This window comes from Camelus bactrianus, chromosome 2 (genome assembly GCF_048773025.1).
Source record: "Camelus bactrianus isolate YW-2024 breed Bactrian camel chromosome 2, ASM4877302v1, whole genome shotgun sequence".
Classification (NCBI taxonomy): Eukaryota; Metazoa; Chordata; class Mammalia; order Artiodactyla; family Camelidae; genus Camelus; species Camelus bactrianus.
This window is the reverse complement of record NC_133540.1, coordinates 125,823,646-125,847,108: the sequence shown is the minus strand read 5'-3', so window position 1 is coordinate 125,847,108 and position 23,463 is coordinate 125,823,646. Positions and strand designations below refer to the sequence as shown.

Genomic DNA, 23,463 nt, shown 5'->3' with positions numbered 1-23,463 from the left:
CCCATTTCTGCTACACTGGGGAAACTTATTTGTAAAACAAGCAATACAGTGTCTAAAAAGTCACCTTGAAAGGGCCCAAAATCCAGAGTAGTTACTGGACTACACTTTTCTAGCAAAAGTTTAAAATCATTCTCCTTGCTTGCCTTTCTAGCTTTCTAAGAAATAGAAGAACTTACAAAAGCATTTTCCATGGGGTGCATTGTTTGATCCGACTAAAAGGCATCGGGCGATAGCTGAGTCTAAGAGCGTAATGAAACGTAAGTAAGAGTAAGATGCCAAAATCAGACGATCTGAGTTCAAATCCCTGCTCTGCTCACTCACAAGCTGTGTGACCCTGGCTAAGTGAGTTCCTCTCTCTGAGCCTCTTCCCCCATGTGTATATTACAGAGATGATGTCCGCCTCCCAAGACACTGGACAAAATTCAGCGAGATTTTTCTGCCTCGCTCGTGCAGGACAGAACTGAATCCACCTCTGTGGAGTGTGATGAGGGGTTACTTGTCAAATGTGCCAATTCACAAAATTATAAATTGACCCAGCAATTCTGCTTCCAGGAATACATACTTACCTGCACATTTGTGAAATAACTTGTTACACAGTATTTGTAACAGCAAAATGGTAAAAACACATTAAAAGTAATGAACTACTTTGCAGCAATAAAAAAAAAAAAGATGAGGAAGCTCTTAATGTACTAATACAATGACCAAAATATGCATTTACAAAGAAAGCAAGGTGCCAAACAATATACACAATATGTTATCATCTGTGGAAAAAAGACCACAGACACACGTTTGCCTGCGTTACCAGAAAACAAATCGGAAAAGACACAGACACACAAATGCACACGCAAAACCTGCATACAGCGGTCGTCTGTGAAAGCAAGCTGGGGACTGAGAGCCAGGAGTGGGACAGAAGCTTCGCAACGCATACCCTTTTGCACTTCTAAATTCTGAGTATGTAAATATATGTCACCAATTGAGAAATGGGTATTTTCTAAATTCGGTGAAATATGGGAACAAATCAAAGGTGAAAAATACTGATAACTCAACTGAAAAAAATGAGCAAAGGCAAAATCACAAGTTTTTTTTGAAAAAAAAGAAATATATATGGTGGGGGAGGGTATAGCTCAGTGGTTGAGCGCATGCTTAGCATGCAGGAGGTCCTGGGTTCAATCCCCAGGATCTCCATCTTAAAAAAAAAAAAAGTAAAGAAAAATGGATAAAAGAATAGGACTGACCAATGATTAAAGGTACACAAAATAAAGCATGTTTTCTATAACATGTCAGACCGGCCAGATAGAGTCTTCATAACCACAGTTGGAAAAAGTGTGGAGAAACAAGCATTTTCATGCACTAATACAGGGAATACAAAGTGGTATATAAATTAGAGAACAATGGTAATAGCGATGAAAATTTTAAATGCACATACCATGGTACATATGCCATGGTAATTCCTTTTCCAGGGATTCCTCGTACTGGTTGTATTGCCCAACTATAAGTATACAAGATACATATTCAAGAGTGGTCTTCATAGCAGTGTTTGAAACAACAAACAACTGGGAACTCAAACATCCGTTGCTGTGTCTAATCAATTCATATTTCAAATCCCGAACCTGCAATATGATGGTATTTGGAGGTAGGACCTTTGGGAGGCAATTAGGTTTAGGTGAGGTCACGAGCCTGGGCTCATGGTAGGGTTAGTACCCTTCTAAGAAGAGGAAGGGACCAGAACCCTCTCTCTCCACCAAGTGAGGAGAGCAAGCCGTCTGCAAACCAAGAAAAGGACTCTCACCAGACATCAAATCCGCCGGCATTAAGATCTTGGACTTCCAGCCTCCAAGACTAGGAGAGAGAAATGTTGACTGTTTAAACCACCCAGTCTGTGGTGTTTTGTTATGATTAAAACAGGCCCCAACTGGAAACCTCTCAAATGCCAATCCAGTAGGATGGATAAATAAATTATGGTATATTCACGTGACAGAACAACAGCAGTGAATATTTACAACTACATGCAACAACGTGGATGAATCTCACAAATAAAATGTGAAGTAAAAGAAGCTAGAAACCAAAGAGAACATACTCCCCTACCAGGCATTGCTAACCTATACACTGAAAATCAGGAGAGGGTTTCCTTGGGGATAAGCTGGGGACAGCGACCGGGAAACGAGAGGGTTCTTCTGGGGGCTTCTTTTTCTTGACCTGGGGTCTAGTTACACAGATGTGTGCAGTTTAGTAAAAGCCATCGAGCTGCAGGTTTAGGTGCACTTTTCTATATGCATAAAATTGTTTAAAAATTTTTTTTCAATAAAAAATAGAAAATTCTGACTTACTAGGTAGGGCCCAAGAATCTGCATTTGTAATAAACTCCTAAATGAGGCAGATGCTGTTGGTCCAAAGGACACACCTGGAGTAGCAGCGAGCTATGCCACAAATGTCCAAGTGTACAAGAGAATTTCCAGGAACAGGCTTCGAGAACAATACACACCCCACCCCCAGCCTCCTTCCTGTTGCTTTGGTTGGCGTTACAGGTTTACTGAGTGATGTCCACTTCCCGCTGTCCGCAGAGCCCCGAGCACACGTGTTGGCATGACATTCCAGAGCCCATCTGCCATCTGCTCACAAGCTACTCCCCCGGCTTGTGGCCTGACAGCCTCCCAGACAAGCAGGGCTCTGGTCTCACTGCTCTACAAGACATATTCCACGAGCCCCTGTCTCAACATGCATCACTCGGGCCTCTGCTTGTGTACCTGTCATGCTCTCCTCTGCTTCCTGAACTCTTCCACAACCGCGCAGCTCAGTTCAAATGTTACTTCCTCCAGGAAGCCTTCTCTGATTGCCCCACAATGGCTAGTCCCTCCTCTGGACAGCCGAGAGCCCACTATTCGCACCTGACAGTCAGCATGGACCAGCCTGCCTGTATCAGAGCCGACTGTGGAGGTGGAGGGCTCAGTGCTCAATGTCAGCCTTTTGAGAGCGGGGGAACCCAGTCTGTCTGCCAAATAGCACCAGGCCTGGCACCCAGTGGGTGCTCACTATACTTACAGCATTGAAATTCAAGAACTTGGAATCAGACAATCAGGTCTGAATCTCATTCCATTATTTTTCAGAAATATGACCTTGGGCAGATCATTTAATATCTCTGAGCTGCTGGGGCTACCGGGAGAACTAAAGAAGTCTGTAATAAGTGTGGTGAGATGAATGTTGGCCCCCAAAAAGAATCAGCAAGTCCTGACCCCAGGAATGTAAGCTTATTTGGAAAAAGGGTCTTTGCAGATTAGGTTCGGGATCTCAAGGTGAGATCATCCCAAATATAGGATAGGCCCTAAATCCAATGACAGATGTCCTTATAAGAGAAAGCAAAGGGAGATCCAAGCCAGAGACACAGAAGGCAGCCGTGTGGAGAGGGGCAGAGACTGGAGTGATGCAGCCACAAGCGAAGGACATCTGGAGGCACCAGGAGCTGGAGAAAGCCAGGAAGGACTGTCCCCTAGACCCTTCAAGGGAGAGTAGCCCTGCCAATATATTGATTTTGTACTTCTGGCCCCCAGAACTATAAGAGAATAAATTTCTGTTGTTTTGAGCCACCCAGTTTGTGATTATTTGTCACAGCAGCCCTAAAAAGCCAACACAGTATAAGTCAAATAAATACTTGTTCTTCTGTCCATGTGATCACCGAGGTGTGACATTAATTTAAGTTTGTAATGAATATAGATTTTATGCATTCATATTTTATTTAACAAACATTCACATAGCTCTTAGTGTATATCAATGTCCTAATTGCTTCATAAATATTATTTACTTAGATATTACGATGATCCCAAAAGTACTATTATTATTATTATCTCCATTTTTCAGAGGGAAAACTCTGGAACAGAGAGTTTAAGCAACGTGCCCAAGGTCACAGAGCTAGTCAACACAGGAGCCAGGAGTCAAACTCAGGCAGTGGCTCTAGAGTGCTCACCACCGCTCAAGTGCCAGGCCCGTTTTGGAATCTAGACCCCAGCCAGGCAGACGGTACGTGGCAGGGCTGCCCAGGGCCACCCGTCCTGGTAACGTCCCTCACACTCCTGCCCCAGCACTGCCCCGTCCAGACCACACTCGACAGCTGGATGTCCAAGCGCACATCCGAGAACTTCCCTTCCACTCAGTGGACCAGCGATGCCTCCCACCACGTGGGCTTCATCCAGCAGCTGCCCGGGGAAGGGGGCCATTTTATATTCATACCTAATCTGTCTTTTCCTGGATGTATTTGAAGGCCTCCAAGAGAACGTCACCGCTGGGGACAGGGAAGCTTTCCTTCTCGTGTCTTGCGGGGGACTGGCCCACTTTTACTCCTCAGAAGGGAACAGCCTGCCTGCACCACTTTCTCGCAGGGAGGAGGCCGGGACAGGGCTCAGCACGACTTCATGGACAAGCTTATGGGAACACAGTCAACAGGTCTAGTTTTTCATCTTAGCTGCAGAAGCTGTACCATGATGGATGGACTAGAGGAGAGCCCGTTACTGTCTCCAGACACGTCCCCGCTCCTCAAACCCACCCACACTCATAGGTGGCATATATGCCATTTATTTGATCTGATATACAACAGATCCCCTCCACGGAGGCAACGCGGCGCAGCACAGGGGACAAGCCCAGGCTTGGGCGGCACAGGGCTCCGGGGCAAACCCTGGCTTGGTCCCTTAGCCATCAGTGCGTGTGACCTTGCCAACAGTCCCTCAACCTCCCTGAGTCTCTCTTTCCTTATCAACAAAATACAAGTGACGACTGTGAGCCTGGACAACAAACCCAGCTTGCCTGGCTTCAAACTTCGACCCTGCCCACTGGCTAGTGTGTGACCCTGGTCAAGCTCGTTAGCTCTCTGGACCTCTGCTTCCCCTTCTGTAAAATGAGGATAATAGTACCCAGCTCACAGAGTCACTGAGTTGTTCAAACCCCTGAAAGCAGGCACATAATAGCAGTTTGCTGTTATAATTGTTAAGATGCAAAGACATGACAGCTGTACCCTGCGCGGCACAGTGAGTGACACCTGGGAAGGAGGACAATGGCTCCATGACCCTATTTATAGCCAGGCCTGGTGCCAATGAGTCCCATGATCTAAAGAAGACAGTGCTGGCTCTGAATTAAGAACACGCAGGTGTTGGATACAATATAACCTCCTGATTCTAGGTGGACGTTGACACACACACACCTATTAGGCTGTCCACCCAACCCCTCTTTCCTGGAAACCACCTCTATGCCTGTGAGGCAAGGGGGACATCGACGGCTCGCAGCGCCAGGCCCACGCACAAGGTGTCACTCTGGCCACGGCGACTTGATGGGCCCGTGCTTGGTGACTGGCCCAGGTGGGATGAGAACTGAGACTTGGGACTGAAAGAGAGAGAATGCCCAGCCACTCTCCAGGAAGCCGGCCTGAAACCTATGAACTTGGCAGGTTCTCCACCATGAGGACTGCAGGAGGGGGGAACCCAGAGAGGGGGATGGGAGAGAGGAGGAGGAATGAAGTGGCCACCGGGCAGACAGCAGCCAAGAGGGAAGGAGGTGGAGTCCCTGGTGGCTGACCCCTCCCCCCACGAGGTAACCCAGAGTCCTGATAATAAACACCCTTCGCTAATAGGCTTCTGTTACCTCAACAGGGAGACTCCCACTGAATGTCACATCCTCACGCATCTCAAAGTCTGCAGAAACCACGCTTAATCCCTCCCTCTTCTGCAGGTCTGCCACTTACCAGCTCCGCTCCCACGCCCGCCAACTCCAGGAAGCAAATCACATTAGCCCAAAACACTGATAGAAATAGGTCAACCATCCTAAAATCTAATTTTAAAATATACCAACACAGAATGGAGAATGACTTTAGAAAACTTCTTTAAGAATAAAAGCAGAGGAGACCTTTTTCTTTGCTTCCTCCATTAGAAAGGCTCTAATCTGGGTCATGATTTACACTAACTTCATCCCAGACACACAAAACTGGAAAAGACACTGCTTACCATCCACACCAGATAATCTTCTGCACTGCATGCTTTTAAGGTGTAAAAATTACTATTTTTCGTATTTATTTCTTCATTTTAAAAGCACTATGATAAAATAAAAGGGAAATAAATTACCCACAAAGTAAGCTGCAGAATATACGAGAAATAACTAGTCCTGGAGATGGGGGTTGGGGAGTCCTCAATCTGCCACTGGCTAGTTGTGTACTTTGAATGTGGAATCTCATCCTGACTTAGTTTTCCAATCTGTAAAGGGGGGTGTAATAAACAGAAGTTAGACCACCATCTACCACCATCAACTACCTGAGAGTCAAATGAGCTAACGCTTTGCACAGGATGCCTTACGGCAGATACTGGGGACAGCAGGGAAGAACCAACAGAGAAAAACAGAGCCCGTTAGATGCCAGTAGTTTTGTAGGAGTAGAGACTACTGAGTGAACTAGCATTGCATCCAAGTCCTGGCTTCTAGACCCAGTCCTGCCACCGTGGGGCTTGCTGGGGAGATACAGCCCACGTAACCTCAAAAATAATGGAACGTAGCTCCGGATAGAACGGTCCTGAGGGAGCAGCAGCAGGGACAGCTTGATGAGCCCCCCTGGGACACCGTTTCTTTCCATATCCCTCCCGACACCAATCTGGGCATCAAATCTCACCCACTCTTCCCCTCACATGGCAATATTAATAGCAGCCACATGTACTGAGGATTTTTCTCTGTGCCTTGCAGACATGGTTTTAAACAGAGGCTTCACGTACATCAGCTCATTTCAGCCTCACAGATAAAAGCTACGGAGCGGGCTGTGATTATAGTCATACTACATCTATGAGAACAGAGGTTCTGAAAATTAACTTGGCCAAGAGCACCCTGCAGGTAACAGGCAAGAGCTAGGACTTAAACCAAGCCTTTTGGACCTAAAATGGATCCTGACCCTGTTCCCCCATCGCCTTCGCCTCATTCCACGTTAGTTCATTATTACCACCCTCCCTGTGACCTATCCTACCAGCTGCTGTCGGATTCTTTTCCCAAAACCCAGCTTCACATCCACGCTGGCTCACAGCACCCAGCGAGGCGCACCACAGAAGGCAGGGCTTTCAATAATGCTTCTCGAGTGAATGAAGCCTTTGCTCCTGCTGCCTTAGCTTCTGTCCCCCTACAGAACCCCCTGGCCTACCAGTCCGGGTACTCCAGCTCTGGCTTCCCAACCTTGGCGGACTTATTCCACAGATACACGCCCCATAGGTCCACCATGAACCAATGTCTCCTTCACTCCCCGGACAAGCCATTCTCTCTGCCTGGAATGCTCTTTCCCCAACTCCCTCTCCCACCCTCCATCCCCAGCCCCCACCCCCACCCTCACCCCCCACCCCCAGCCCCTCCTCACTCATCCTGCCATCAACACCTTTTCTAGGTTGAATGCATAGACTGACGACTCCTCCCAAATGTAAGCCATCACTCTCTGCTTAGAGAGCCAAGCCCAGGTCACCACTCCACTCTGGCAACTTCAGTCCAGGGCAGGGATTTATGAAATACCCACACCAGGTTCTAGAGCACATTCTGCCACAGCGTATAGTTACCTGTCTTCCTGGTCTTTTCTTCTGTCCAGGAATAAGCCTTTGTCTCAAGCCCCAGCTAAACTAGACCTTTCCATTTTGTATTTACCAAGATATAACATGGTACAACTTCTCTTTAGGGAGTTCCAAATGCACAATTTGGTACACCATTTTGGTCATACATGGGATGTGAAAGTGGAAAACTCCCCAGTCCGAGGGCATGAAAAGACAGAGTCCAGGTTTCAGGGCCCTCCTCCCTTCCTCTTCTGCTCTGTGCTGGGACTCTGCATTCAAAACACTTCTCCCTCATGTGGAACAATAGACCTGTGGGATATTACCATCTGTGAAGATGTTACTCCACAGAAGACTTGTCCATAGTCATCTGTTTTGGTTAGTGTACTACATTAGTTAACCTAATGAACGGAAATCCATCTCTCTCCCTCTTGCTCTATTTTTTTTTTTTTTTTTTTGCATCTTCAATTATGATGACATCTGCCTCTGTTTTGATGCTCATGAAATGCACCGGCCCCAAATGGAAAAACTATGATTGTCTCATATGTTTTCTTTATGTTGCAAAGCACCTAATGGGCACTTCAAGACTATTATGAAATCCAGTAACTGGGTGAAAGAATAGAAATAATGAGCTGATGGAAGAAAATCAACAGTCCAAGACGTCACCTGCTAACTTCAGTATTATATTCTCTAAGCAACCTAACGGTGATTTTGAAAGGGGGAGTACTGGTCTGCTCTGGTCTACTTTTGAAACTTCTGGGAGTTTCTTTCTCTGAAGTAACAAGTATTAATGAAGGTCAAGGGACAAGCAAGGCCAACAGCCTCAGATTACATTAGGATTCAAATTCTAAACTAATAATGACATTGGAGTCGAAAACCTCGGAAAGCACCAGAAAGATGTCTTTTAACCTGATCATTTGAATGAAGACCTTTAAAAACACTGCTTTTCCTTGTAAAATATGTGTGAGGAAGTCTTCCCAAGAAGTCTAGAAGGAGCAAAATAGAACAACATATGGAAACAGATTACAGGATTAACTAATTACATGATCTGTCTTACAATGACCCATGGAAGATGCTCATCACAGTCTTTTTAAAGAAGTCATTGTAAATTCATATTAAACAACAGAATTCTATGCTTTTTACATTAAAAGAAAAAAACAACAAAGAAGCCAAGACTAAAAACACTAGTAGATACTTGTTTATTTAATTTTATTTACATCAAGTCTAAAAACAAATGAAGAACTATTTATTGAGAATAGTGAACTTGTATTCAACATTAATAAATAAACTCAGTTTATTTTCTGCTTCTGCCTTTAGGATTTCCAAATTTAGTCGCTCAAGCAGTGACATAAACAGCAAGCACTCTCCTATGACAGCAGGGCTCAGAGTGATTTATTTCACTCAACTGAAATTTAAACTAAAAATGGAGACCTACACTTCAAACTGTTTCAACTGCTTAATCTGAGACAAATATAAAGGAAGTTTCAACATAAATGTATATTAATGATGCAACACGGATGGACCTGGAGGGTATTATGCTTAGTGAAGTAAGTCAGACAAAGACAAACACTTTATGATATCACATATAAGTGGAATCTAAAAAAATAAAACAAAGGAACATTTAAAAATGTACATGAACGAAAATCTATGAACTGCCTGTAATAGAAACAAGAGCTGAAGTTCACAAAATATATTCTCTCGCTTTCTCTCTTCCCCCTCTCTCTTTCTCTCTCTCTCACACACACAAATAATCTTCTTGTGAACAACAGCTGACCAGCTAAAGAAGATGATAACATTACTACAAATTTTATAATTTTTAGTAATCATGCTCATCTTCAAATCTTCATAGTTTAAAGAACAAGCTTAAGCTAGATCTAACATTAAATCAATAAAAATTTAGACTGCCAAACCCTAATAGCAGGCACTTGCCACACACCATTTACATTCTCATCACCCCACACTTGAGAACACAGAGCCCCAAGACTCGGGAGTACAGAGGAGGAGCGGTGGTAAGGCCAAACAGTAGGATGGTACAGAACAGCCCGGTGCCGTGAACACGCCCTCCCACCCTCACTCAGACTCTTAGAACTGAAGCAAACAGTTACCCAGGTAACAGGCTCCGTCCAGCCTGGCCTTGCCCTGAGCAATGTCAAAACTGCATTTTGTGGTGGGTGGGGGAGTTACATTTGTAATTTTAAATGGTCATGAAAGGTCATTATTAACTTCTCATTTGATGACAGAGAAGTTGCATCTTTATCCTAATTTTTACCTTTGGTACGTACTTGAGAATAATCCAATGCACTAATCAGATGAAAAAAAAAATAAAAGGGAGGAGATGGAGGATAAAGAACTGGAAAAACAGCGCAGCAATGCAGTTTGATTTCATTTCTTATGTTCACACTCCCGACAACCTATTTAACCTGGTTTTCTTAATTTCTGTCTCAATACTTTCTGCTCCTGTGCAATTCAATCGTTTTTAATCTCACACTTAAAAATACTGAATATATTCTACACGGATGGTGTTGTCATTAACAAACAATATCGTGTGTGTGCACCTGAGCGTGTCTAGGGCCCAACCCTACCTTTTCCCGCAACCGGCACTTACCTTCAGGGAAAGCATGGGGCTGCACGGTGTGGAGAAAGATGTGCACCATCTGAAAGAGGATGCCAGTGGGTCCAGCTTCATAAGAATCTTCGGTCTCATAGTTTGTTGGAGGAAATTCAAATTCCAAACGATCAAAACTGTTGGTGGATGGTGGCGACCCCTCTGAAACGGTGTCCCCACACAGCCCCAGCAGCAGGAAGAAGCCGAGGACTGGGGCCATAGCTAGCAAGATGCCCCAAACATGAGGTAGGACTGGGGGCCTTTTGCCTCAGAGGTTCTGGAAGCCTGGAGGACTGTGATGCTGTGCAGAAGAGGCGTGGTGAGGACTGAGTGTGCTGAGCCCTCGGTTTTCCAGCTGGGCTGGCATGCGGTGATGGGCGGCAGAGAATGTTCTCCGGGGAGTGGAGGGTGGTCAGCCGCTCAAGGCACCATCCCTGGCAGGGAGAGAAGGGGCAGCGGTCACTAATGCACGCAGCCGGCCTGCAAGCGCAGCTTCCCTGGAGGAGAGGCTGCAAAGCTTTAGAGCAAGCCCTCAGCCTAATCCGCTGTCGGGGATGCAAACACAGAGCCTGCTTCAGAGCGCAAGGGCAGGAAAGCTAGAAGGTTCCAGGGACCAGACCCAGAAACACCAGGTAGTGAAGTGCATGTGCAGTCTTAGAAGCTGCCATTTATTAAGCACTTACTACATGCCAGACATGTTCTACATGCTTTGCAGGCAGGCCCTCGGTTAAGGCGTTATCCCGCTTTACAGATGACCCAGATAGCATGTCAGCGACTTGCCTGGGGCCACGGCTGATTCACGGTGGGACAGAATTCAAACCCAGTCATTTGCTTTAACTATGAACTCTAACCACAGCTCCAAGACACTGTCCCTGCAGAGCCCTCCCTCCCAGTCAGAGAAGCGAAGGCCCCCAGCAATAGACGATAATGCTTGTTTATTTCCTCCAGTTTGGGGTTGTTCTCCCATCTCTGGAGATACGCCTTTTATTCTGCTATGTGCTCACTGATCTCATCTCAAATATCCCTGTTTCCACTCACCCTCAACCCAAACTAGACGAGCGTGGCCTGCCCAGCAGGGACCACACTCTTCAAGGCCGGGTGACACTGGACTCTGCCTTCCTAACACACTCACCAGGTAGCCCTGACGGAAATCCCTGCCCCAAGTCACCAACTGGACAACTCGGGGTCCAGGCGATGAGAGGCAGAGCAGAGGGAGGCTCCCACCCACCCCCGGGAAAAGGGAGAAGGATCAGGAATCTAGAAGTGCTACCAGCCCAGTGTCCAGTGAGAGCAACGTTGACCCTGTCCTCCTCGAATTTCTATCCCCAGAACTGAACACAGGCTGAATCAAAACAGAACCTCCCAGAGCAGCCGGGATGCTCTGCTTGTCCTTACTTCTTTGGGGTCAGAAAACACCCTGATTTTATTTTTCATGTTAGATACACACTCAATAACTTTCAGAATAAGGACAGGGTGCTCCTGAAACACATACTGTGAGATGGGGGAGAGGGACCACCAAGAAAGTGACACACTGTATGAGGGCCCACCACCTATATCACAGAAATAGGTGGTGTCAAAGAAAGCTCCGGACAAGAGGTAGTACTGCACGAGCTGTTTGAATGAAGATGCTCATTCATATTGGGTACCCTTGGATATGGGCTCATCGTCTAAGCCCCATCCCACTCCAACTGCTTCTGCTCTGACCTGCCAGCGGAATGACCCTGGATCCTCCCTTTATGAAATCATGGGCTGCCCAGATCTTCTATGGAGCCCAGTGCCAAACTCATCAAACCCCAAGCTTCCAGCTCCATCTCCCCTACAGACCCACCAGGACCCTGGGCACTGTTTCCAAAGGGCAGTCCCTGCCAGGCATGGCCGCTGTCCCTGTCCTCGGGCTCTGAAGTGCTTAACCTTTCCCGGGTTCTACTAGGAATCAGCGCTCTGCTCAGTCTTCAGATCATCTCCAGAGAGAGTACGTGAGAAGGAAACAAAGCATGCCAGCTATTTCGCAAAGCCCCTCTCTGGAAGTCTGCGGGACCAGCACTGGGTAGGAGGAAGATGGGAAGGTGGGGGGAGGGGGTGTGGTTATTCAGGTAGGATACGACCACGCTCCTTTAGGCAGGCAGGTGGGTGTGTGCACGCACACATCACACACACCATGCATTCACTCACACTAACACACAACCCACATACACACAACACACATACACGCAACACACTAAATATACCAGGTACATATGGTCCACAGCCAGCACACTCCACACACATACATGCCACATACTAACACCCACATGCACACACACACACTCACAAGCATCACACATAATACACACATCATACATAAACACACACACCACGCTCACATCTTATCTTGTTGTCTGTTAAAGGACAGGCAGGAGCCGGTGGAAGGATTAAGGGCTCAGCTGCTAAGAAAGGCTGACTTCCTGGTAATGCCACCAAGCCTCAGCCAGGGACACAGAGAAACAGCGGGAGGGAGACGGCGGAAGGCCCACGGGAGAGCTGTGACTAAAGAGACCTTCCGACTCCCTCAGAGAAGAAGCAGGGGAAAGGAAATCCCAAATGAAATGGGAAGACAGGGTGTCAGGGGAGTTGGCACCTGAGCGGCATGTGCAGGTTTCTTTACATCTTGCTCTGGAACTCTTTAAGTTTAAGAGCATAATAAAATCTCACTACTTATGAAACACTAGACAATTGATACACACCAAGTCGGAAAGGAAGTTATACATCTCAGTTTTAATCAGCTGTGCCCAAAAAAGGTCTGGCTACTCCCCTATGAAACCACCGCAGGAAGCCAGCGCCACTGAGAGCAGCTCAGGGAGCTGCCGGCAGAAAATCCAGGAAAGCTCTCCCAACTCATCAGCTGCATCAGCATCAAACGGGGTGTTTATTTCAAGTGCAGATGATCGATCGGAACTAATCTCTCAAGATGTGGCTCATTAATCTGCATCTTTAACCCACTGCCCCTGTGAGTAATTAGTAAAACAAGTAAGATTTGAGAACCAGCACTGTTCCCACGGACCCCCTGGCTAATCCGTGCTATTTTCCAGACACCTCAATCTTCCCAAACACAACTGCAGAACAACAGGCACAAGACAAAAGCTCCCCAAGTCCCCTTCTTACATTGAACTGACTGGGCCCAACGTCTGCGTGGGGGGTCCCTGACTTACTCATCCTCTCTGCACCCCGGGAGCCCAGCACGCGGTAGGCACTCAGTAAGGACTGCTGAAATCAAACGGCGGCAGGCAGAGAGAAGACTGACAAAGTGGTCATGTTTACCTGTTTCAGAACTGACCAAGCATCTGTTGATAAGCAGCCTCCAGCCTCTGCAAGGGAGGTGCTGGACTGCTTACAGCTGTTTCCTCCAACACAAGCAGCAGACTGTCCCCTCGCTGGAGTCACCCACGGCGGAACAACCGGCCTACCATTCTGGGCGCCATACTTTCAGCTGGGACCCTCGACTTCACAGGCTTTGGAACCGGCTCCCTCAGGGCCTCTCTCCTCACACAGGCACCGGACTATAATCAATAAGGGCGAGTCACCATTTTCTGGTTTGCGGGGTGCAGATTCCTGGTTTCTACTCCAAATGCACTGAATTCAGATTGGGAAAGGGACCCAAGAACATGAATTTTAAGCAAATACCTCACATGATTCTGAGCCTGGAGTCCAGGGATGGGCACGTCCACAAACACTGGTTTAAAAACAAATACAATGACCATCCAGCTTCATTTCTGCTCTCCTTTTTTTGACGGAAATTTTGAAGGACTTTTTTAAAGGATCTGTAGATGTTTGTTATCTTGGGTTTACTGAGGGGGTGGGGCACGATGGGAGCTGCCCAACTTCTGAGCCAACCTTTGTGAGTCCTGTGGGTGGCCGTCTTGCCTCTCATTGTGAGGCCCGCTGAGGTGCCCAAACTGAGCCCAAGCTTGGCCAGTCAGATGCTTACTCCTGGGCTTGTGCAGGAGAGACACACTGAGGCAGAGGTGGTGTCTACCTCATCCAAACAATGATGGCAGCCTGCCAGCAGCCACAGCCAGTCTCTGGGGGCAGCCATGGCCATACACCAATCAGGGGACCTGCTGCATGTCCTGTGTCCCACTCCTCCAGGCTCCTCGGCCTGGCTAGCCAGCCCTCCTGTCATTTCTCTAAGCCACCCAGTATCCAGTCCCTTTTTCTGCTTAAGTTATCCAGAGTTGGTTTCTGTCGCTTGTAACAAAGCAACCTGACCTTTAACAAATCTCAAAGCAAGTTCTCGGCCCCTGCAAAACCCAATTGTTCATATTTTAAACAGTACCAACAAAACAATATTTGATTTAAAGTTTTATTATTTCCCACTTGTCCTCTGATGCACTTTGCTTCACTGACTTGCCATTTAGGGGGAAAACAAAGTAAAACTGGGTCCTTATCTAGACACACAGAAATAGCCCAGCATGCAACTCTTAAGGAAGTTCATTTAAAAAAAGATTAGGGGACCCATTAAGAAAACAAAACTAAACTGAAGGGCGCTGCTGCAAGGACAAGAGCCCTCGCTTTTGAGACGGGGACATCTCCAGTCCCACTGATGAGCTCTGTGACAGTAGTCGCTTACAATCTCCAAGCTGTCCTCTGCTCATCTGTAAAATGGGGTTTGGAATTGTGTGCGAGGGCTGCAGCTGGAACAGGTACAGGCCCTGCCGCACAAACACCTGGCAGGTGTGGTGGAGGGTGTGTACGGCCACTGCACAGAGAAATAGTCTAAACTCCACCGTGGATCCCAGGCTCACCCTGGCAGGCAGGGCAGCTCCGAGGGTACTAAAGGCGGAAACTCACAAAAGAGTGAGGAAAGAGGTAGAAACTTCACACACTAAGTTGCCTTGATAGTCAAGTCTTCGACCCACAGAAAGCGGCAATTTCATGTAGTTCAACCAACCATCACCAGCAGCTGTCTGAGTCTCCAGTGGGTTTATGTTGCGGTTGGGAGAAGGGGTGTTCAAGGCCCTTAATCATACACCTGCTGATCTTAACAAAGGTCAGCCGCCGCCCACCGGAACCCGGGAAAACCTTTCTCAAGCCGGGGCAGGAGAAAGGTCAGCAGCCTCCGTGGGCTACAGGCGCAACCTGTTGCTGCAGAAAGCTAGCGGTAATGGCTTCCTCGGTCTTTCCCTCCAATCCAAAGACAGGCCGGGGCCCCTCCGGGGCTCGCTCCATCCCGGGTAGGAGCCTCTCTCGGGCTGCGGGACAAAGGATAAGCCGCAGGGCGGGCGCGGGAAGCGAGGAGACTCAAGGAATCCGCCGCCGCCTGGGGGAGGGGGTTGCCGGAGTAACTTGGCTGCGCCCGGCGCGCCAGCGCGGGTTCCCGGCCGCATGCAGGTTGGTATGGATCGGGGGTCGCCAGTGGAGGGGTGGTGAGGGTCCTGAGCGGTGTGCCTCAAGCCCCCGTGGATCGGATCCCCAGCCCCCGCGCGGACTTTCGGGAAAACTGACTCCAGGCTGCCGACTCTCCCGCACCGCGAAGCTCTCCCTCCGTCCACGTTTCCCTTTGTTGTCCTGGCCCGCGCCGTACAGGCGCGGTGCGCCGCGATCTCTCAGTTCTCCCTCCAGCAATCGCCGAACGTCCCCGCGCTGTGCACCCAAAGTGGGCAGAGGGATGCTTCAAGTCAGGGGAGCGAGTGCTCCCTCATGGGCGCGGCCATAAGGCCTCCCACTGCACCCCCCAGAGCCCCCGTCCTGTGATGGACAGTTGCCCAGCGTACTCCATTTAGAAAACCAGAGGAAGGTGACCCCTTCCCATACCCAGCCCGGGAGGGTCAGTGCCCCGCAACCCCGGGTCACTCTTCAGCAGAACAGTTCTCAAGTCCCGGGCGAGCCTCCTCTCGTCCTTCGCCCTCTCAGAGACCCAGCTGGCAACCTCGGGGTCTGGGTCGCGCTCGCTCTCCCACCGCCAGCTCGAGCCCCGGAACCTGGCGAGCCACTGCCGCCGGCTCCCCCGCAGCGCATGGCAAGAACACCCACCACGCAGCCCGCAAAGTTTGCGCGCGTCTGCCCCCCGCCCGGAATCCCCGCTGGCTCCCCCGCCGCTCTTGGAGCTCGCACCACCTGCCACGGGGCCGGGGAGGGGACGCCGAGGGCTGGGCGGAGACGGGCGCAGAGCGAGCCCTTCCATTCCCCATTCCCCGCCCCAGCTTTCTGGAAAGGGGAGCGCTCAGCCTCGCGGTCGAGTCCGCAGATACCTCCCGAGCCCCGGGATGAAGATGCAGCTACTCACCGCGCGCCGGGTCCAGCTCCCTCTTCTGCCCTCGCCGCCGCAGCCACCGCCCCCTTTGCTCATAGCCCCCCTCGCCCGGCCCCGGCTCATGAATGATTTATGAGTCGGCCTCGGGGACCACCGGGACGGCTTCCGGAGAGGCCGCCTGGCTGCCCCGCGCGCCAGCCAGACCCCCGGACGGGGCGGGCCCGGAAAGGCGCCTGTCCTGGAGGCCCGCCGGCCAGGAGCAGGGTGACGGCGGCGACCTGTTGCGGCCTCCCCCGCTCCCGGACTGTTGCGGCCGGCGGAATGCACCGCTTCCGTAAACGTACTCACCCGCGGCGGGAGAGCCGAGCGCGCGGCCAGGTGCCCGGTGGGGACTGGCTGGGGACTTTAAAGAGCGCTAAGCCCGGGGTTCTGCCCGCCCTCCCGGTTGGACCAGCTGAGCAGCTTCGCCACGATGCCCCAGGGTACCCACAGGGACCTCGCTGCATCCATTTCCTGCCGCCGAGAGTCCCCTCACCCGAGCACGTTCTTCTCCCAACACCCACGCCTCCTTTACGCAAGCAGAGAGGGCTACTCGGAACGCCGCTGCTCTTCCACAAACTTCTCTCTCTCTTTCCAACTCAGACCTGCCTCGGTAACAACCCGTGACGCTTTAGATGCTTCTATTACCAAATTTCAAGACTTTTTTTTAATGCACCCAAATAAAAGAAAACTCAAATCATTTGGTTCCTTGACGTGTACTAACCGCAATGCCAGCGGCTGGAGCTATAAAACCGGCAAAAAGCAGTCCTTAACCCCTTATGTGCACACAGGCATCCGCTATAGCTGCAAACATTGAGCGTTAGTGACTCTTTGCATATCGGTCTCTCGCCTATGAGTTGCCTGCCATTTCCGCAGGCTAAGTGATGGAAATCTGCCAGAAGCAACCACTCCAACTACACACACCGACGTTCATCTCACTCTTCCCTCCCTACTTCCTATCTTGAGTGGAGAGTATAGTCTGATAGGAAAAAAGACGACCTACAGAAGACAAGCACCTTCAGGACGGTGTCTAGCACACAGTAGGTGTTCAAGGCTTGTGATATAGATAAATGGGAAGGACGAACAGACCAACGATTGAAAGATGGACAGTAACGTTAATTCAGTAGCTCTCTCACTTACCCCAGAACCTAGCACAAAACAGGTGTTGGAAAGAGTGTGATTTGTCTGATTTATAGTTAAAAGTTTAAATTGATCTTGAATGCGCGTATTTCCAGGGCAAATGCTAGTTCTGGAAACTTATGAAAACTGCAGTACAGACATAGCCAGGTTAGGCGAGATGTCTAATCAGGCCTGATGTTTCCTCCTCTGAAAGCCCCTGTTGGTTGGGGCCCCTGATGGAACACCTCCAGAGGCCCCAGCACTTCTGCTCAAAGGCCACCCTCTCTAGGTGGGGCCCAGAGGTGAGTTCTTCCCTCCTGAGAGCAGCCAGCTGTGTCCTACCTCAAATTTTAGCCCTGTCTTTTTTCATCAGTGCTTAACCTAGCTAAACCTCAGTTTCCTTGTCTGCAAAAAAAAAAAAAAAGAAAAAAGAAAAAAAAGAAAAGAAAAGAAAAGAAAGATAATTAAGCCTCACAGGGCTCATTCTTATCCCTAATAATAAAAACAGTAATAATAATTATAACTGTAGTAGTGGTGAGAGCTAAAACTTAATGAATTTTCACTTCAAATGCGATACTATGCCAAGCGTTTTATGTGCATTATTTCATGTAATCTTAGCAATAAGAACAGCATATCCCCATCTTAAAAATAAGGCTAAAAGAGTTTCAATAATTTGCCCAAGGTCACAAACCTAGTAAGAGAAGTACTGAATTTGAACTCAGATCTGGTCTCCAAAGCCCATGATTGTTCTAACACACCAGTGCACAGAAAGATAATATAAAACCCCGACAGATGATGTAGTGTGGATTGAAAAGGTCAGCCATCTGTCTTCCTGCAACTGCTTTTATCTCAGATCCCCCAACCCCACTCTAACTGGATCGTCCTAGGTGTTTAATAATTAAATGAATAAATAGTAAACATAGAACACAATATTAAGATCTGTTCTGAACAGCCTAAGGCAGACAGTGACAGGACCTAATGATTTGTTCTGTTCAATTTAACCTGGAGTTCTAATGCTATAGTTCTGTTATTTGGCACAACTGAATTTCTTTTCTTTTTCTTTTTTATTGAAGTATAGTTGATTTACAATATTGCATTAGGTTCAGGTGTACAGCATAGTGATTTGAGTTTTGGATTCTTTTTGCAGATTATATTCTATTATAGGTTGTTACAAGATATTGACTATAATTCCCTGTGCTATATAGTAAATCCTTGTTGCTTATCTATTTTAAGTATAGCAGTTTGTACCTGCTAATCCTATACTCCTAATTTGTCCCTCCCCACCCCTACCCATCCCTACCCCTCCCACCCCCACCACCTTCGGTAACCTGTATGTCTGTGCATCTGTTTTGTACATAGATTCATTTGAATTATTTTTTAGATACCATATGCAAGTGCTATCATATAGTATTTGTCTTTGTCTGACTTATTTCACCGAGCATAATACACTCCAGATTCATCTGTGTTGTTGCAAGTGGCAGTATTTCATTCTTTTTTAGGGTTAATAGTCCCTTATATAGCACATCTTCTTAAGCCAATCATTTGTTGATGGGCACTTGGGTTGTTTCCATGTCTTGGCTATTGTAAATAGTGCTGCTATGAACATTAGGGTGCATGTATCTCTTCAAATTAGAGTTTTCATTTTGGCCAGATATATATCGAGGAGTAGATGGATACCCAGGATATGGTAGCTTTGTCTTTAGTTCTCTTAAGGAGCCTCCATGCTATTTTCCATAGTGGCTGCACCAGTTTTTATTCCCACCAACAGTGTATGAGGGTTCCCTTTTCTCCACACCCTCTTGAGCATTTATTATTTGTAGACTTTTTGATGATGGCCATTCTGAAGCGATACATCATTGTGGTTTTGACTTCGTGCAACTAAATTTCTACGTCATCTGTCATATGCAAGGCCAGAGAGGGTGATGTTATTCCCATATACATACTCAGTCATTAGGTGCAAAAATTAGGTCTCCTTTTCTAAACATCGCTCCTCACTTTTCCTGCCCTAGTGAAATCTAAGCATGAGGCAGTGTGGCAGCCTGGAAACAGCCAGAAGATTCCTTCAGGTTCAGTCACAAGCTGCCAGTGGGTCCCTGGTCAGTCATGTAACCCCCCAGACTTCACATTCTCTTTGGTCAAGAGCCCTGCTCAATGACCACAGTGGGCTAGAGGCTACCATTTTGGACAGTGCAGATACAGGACATTTCCATCATCACAGACAGGTCTACTGGATAGTGCTGGGTTAAATAGTGAGCTATAATAAAGGAAAAATTACAACAGGGCTGCAATAAGAAACTTAAAGTTTCAACAAAAATTATCAGGGTTATGTGACATTAGAAGTTAAGTGTTAAAAAAAAGAATGAAGTGTTGATTGAGATTAATTATTGTTGGAGCACACAATGCTTGGTCATTCAACAATCCTCAATCTTTGACAAGATATTCTTTATGAAGAACTTTGGATATTTTTCTGAGTCACTAAGGCTAAAACAAAATAAGTTAGCGAGTATGTTATTCTGGTTAACCTGACAATTTCTGTGAATAACTATGTTCAAAAAAAATTATGTGTTTGTATGGCCAACAAACATGGCAGCATGTGACCCTTTAGAAAAACAGGTTTGTGTCATCTCAACATCCACTGACTTGTCTTCTTAAGACTGAAACTTGTGTAAGAGACAGCCAGCGAGACAGGGAAACAGAAACAGAGACAGAGATAGACAGGGACAAAGAAACAAAGAAAGAGAAATTGCTGTAAACAGAAATTCCACTAGCTTTGAAGGGAACGGCTTCAGGCAAGCCAGGGTTCTCCTCTAAATGATTTACCTCTTGATTTCCTGTTAATCTAGCTTTTTCCCTCTTGCTCTGGGCTTACGTACCGAAAATAGCATTGCTGGTGTTTAATAACCAAAAGCCAAGAATACAGTCTTCTTGTGCTTTGAGAACCTTCAGCCATGAGTTGCAACTCCTCCATCAAGCCCACTGCATGCTAACTCAAAGGCAGAGGAAGAAAACATCAGTACAGTTTGGGCCAAGGGGAGGAGAGAGACAGAAAGCGCAGGCCAAGGACAGTGCCTCAGAGCTTCAATTCCAAATAAGAAACGTGGGGAGAAGTTGGAAAACTCAGTCACAGTTTAATGGGGCAGGTGTGCGGTACTTTTATATTTTATGTGCTGAGTCTGTCTTTTGGTAACTGTTTTGAATAAATGCCTCATCTCTGGGGCTGGCTTTCACCTGTGCCTTTCCCTCTGACGTCATTTTTAACATGCACTAACTCAAGTGGGGCTTCATAACTTGCCTTCAGGAACTGTATGGAAAAAATGAGAGCCATAGAAGGTAAGAGAATTATAAAGTGCTAGGACACTCTCTCATTTTCTTAAGGAAGGCAAGGTTCTTTCCAGCTAGATGATATTGAGAGCTTGCAGAAGGAGGCAGGCAAGAAAATTCCACAATTCTGATTCTATAGTTTTCAGTTTTTATCATATCCCATAAAAGATTCACCCAGGAACTTTTAATTTACACAACACAAAACTTGCATCTATGCACACAGTGTTTTACCCCTCTGGGAATAATTACTATTATTACCTTTCTCTAAAGAACTATTAATTTGCATTTATCTTCATCATCATCTAAAAGCACTTTAAGCATGAGTTAACCATTCGTTCATTCATTCATTCATAAAAATTACTCAGCACCGACTGAAACCCAGCAGGATCCTGCAGGGCCCTCCCAGCTAGCCAAAAATATATGGCTCAGATAATGTTCCAGCTGAAAGCAAGACCTGATGGCTACTTGGAAGCACATAATCAAGACAGCCATCTCTGAAAATTGAAGATTATCCCCTCCCCAGCACATAGCCCTTCCTCTTTTCGTCATATGATCTCTGAGCAAAACCTGGAGAGTTGCGAGTTGGTTCTTTGGGACGTGAGTGCACCTTCTTCCCAGGATTGCCAGCTTCCTTAACGAAACTATCTTTCCTTTTACCCAACACTTGTTTCTTAGTATTGAATTCTTGAGCAATAAGCAGTCGAACCTGAGTTCAGTAACACTACTATATGTCAGGAGCTAGAGATTCCAGTTACTCTGACCCAGAACATCCTTATGAAAAGTCTGTTACACTTTAATGGGGCAGATTTGAGGGAATTTTATATTTCATGTGCTGAATTTGTCTTCCAGTTACCTTTTCCAATGAAACTTATGAAAAAACTATTTTATGAAACACTGTCCTTCCTCTTATTGACCGCTTGCATATTTCCCTCATTGTGAGACTTTCTAAAAAATGATTCTCTGCATAATTTTTTGCATCATACTTTGTCTACTACCTAAGCTATAATCAGATATTTATTTTAAACCCACTAAACTTCCTGCTAATTACAACACTATTCATTTTTGCCAGAGCAATGAAGGTGTTAAATTATAGTCCCCAAAATTATTTATACTAGAGAGTGAAGGAGGAGCCATATTTTGTGGTATGGTGGGAAAAGCATGGGAGGTGGAGGCTGAACAAACCTGGTAACAAGCCCTAGCTCTTTTATTCCCTTCACTGACTCATTCATTCATTCTCTCATGCATTCATTCATTCACTTGTACATGCATTCAACAAATGTTGATTGAGTACCTTCTGCGAGCCAGGCTGAGCAAAGATAAAAGGCAGAGAATAAACCAAAGGACACCCTTGGCCTTCCAGAGTTTACCCCCTCATAAAGGAGACCTTGAGACACATAAGCCAGCAAATCAATAAGCATGTTCGCTGTATACCCTTCGATAAGTACTTGACCTCTCTGAGCTTCAGTTTCCTCACCTGCAAAATACAGGTTTTGCAAAAATTAAATGAGGTGGTATATGCAACCCACCTGGCACACAGGAGGCAATGAATGGCAGCTATTATTTCTGCTCTTTCTATTTCTCTGTCAAACGCTCTCTCACCCCTACCCCCGATTTTTAGTTTCAATTTCATACATTCGGGGTGTAGGGCTGTTGGGTCCACAAGTTAAATGTTCATCCTACAAATATTTACATAATATGACCCAAGGATGTGTATGGCTCCAAGCCAGAAAGGCTGAAGGAGCTAGACATATTCTGACCTTTGCTCTGCAGAAGAAATTGTCCAAGACTTGGAAATGGGCAAAGGAGACGACTGGGCATCCTTCCAGTGGAATGAGGGTCATGATCAAAAGGCCCTTCTGGGAATTATTGGATTCTATAGAGGTGTATGTTTGATTGTATTTCTATTGACTTGGATACATCACAACTCTGTAAGGGTAGAAGTTAAAATTGTGGAACACTGATAACAATGCAAATGGTTGTTCTCTGGTAAAGATCATTTCCTTTCCACCCTGTTGAAACATAATACTTCACTGCCCTATAGGATGCTGACAAATTTTGCAACTATCAGCACATATTCATTTCAGCATTCCCGATTACCTATATAAATGTCTATTCTTCAAAGTATCCTTTGAAGCAGTCATAACATCTTACTGGTTTCCTCATTAATCAATGAGTTGAGTAAAATCTTTCACATATTTTCCCTATACATTTGCCTGGGAGTCATGTTTTTTAATTTTTTGAAAAAGCAGATAGCAATTTTAAACATTAATTAATTTTTAATTAAAATGTGAATGAATCCTGGAAATGTAAAATGCATAGTTACCTCTAAACCTATGCATAGACCCTAATATTATAATAACAGCCCCTCTGTTGGGAGAGAGATGCTGCAAGCCTCACATCAAATGTTCCTGTCAACTTTTCTTCCAGCTCTTTCCAACAGCAATCCCATTTAGAGCAACCTTTGACTCAAGTCTCCAAGGAACTGCTAGGGACAAAGGGAAATATTTTAAAAGCTAGCTTACAGTAGATGCCCTTTGACTGCTGCAGGCACAGAATGATTTGTTGTGTTTTAATTAACAGGCTCAACGTTTTTAAAGATCAAGGAAAAT

At 46.7% G+C, this 23,463-nt stretch overlaps 1 protein-coding gene across 10 annotated transcripts in view; it reads right to left on the bottom strand.

Moving 5' to 3' along the window:
- PROM1 (prominin 1) overlaps positions 1–23,463 on the bottom strand; it is a 144,116-nt gene that overhangs the window by 85,030 nt on the left and 35,623 nt on the right. For 4 of the 10 annotated variants that reach the window (XM_074349986.1, XM_074349993.1, XM_074349995.1 and 1 more), the window contains exons 1-2: positions 16,724–16,900; positions 10,147–10,580 (exon numbers count right to left, since the gene is read on the bottom strand). In XM_074349986.1, coding sequence (XP_074206087.1) covers positions 10,147–10,366 — 220 coding nt within the window. In that variant the 5' untranslated portion in view covers positions 10,367–10,580; positions 16,724–16,900. The other 6 variants (XM_074349990.1, XM_074349988.1, XM_074349991.1 and 3 more) reach the window with 4 other exon arrangements.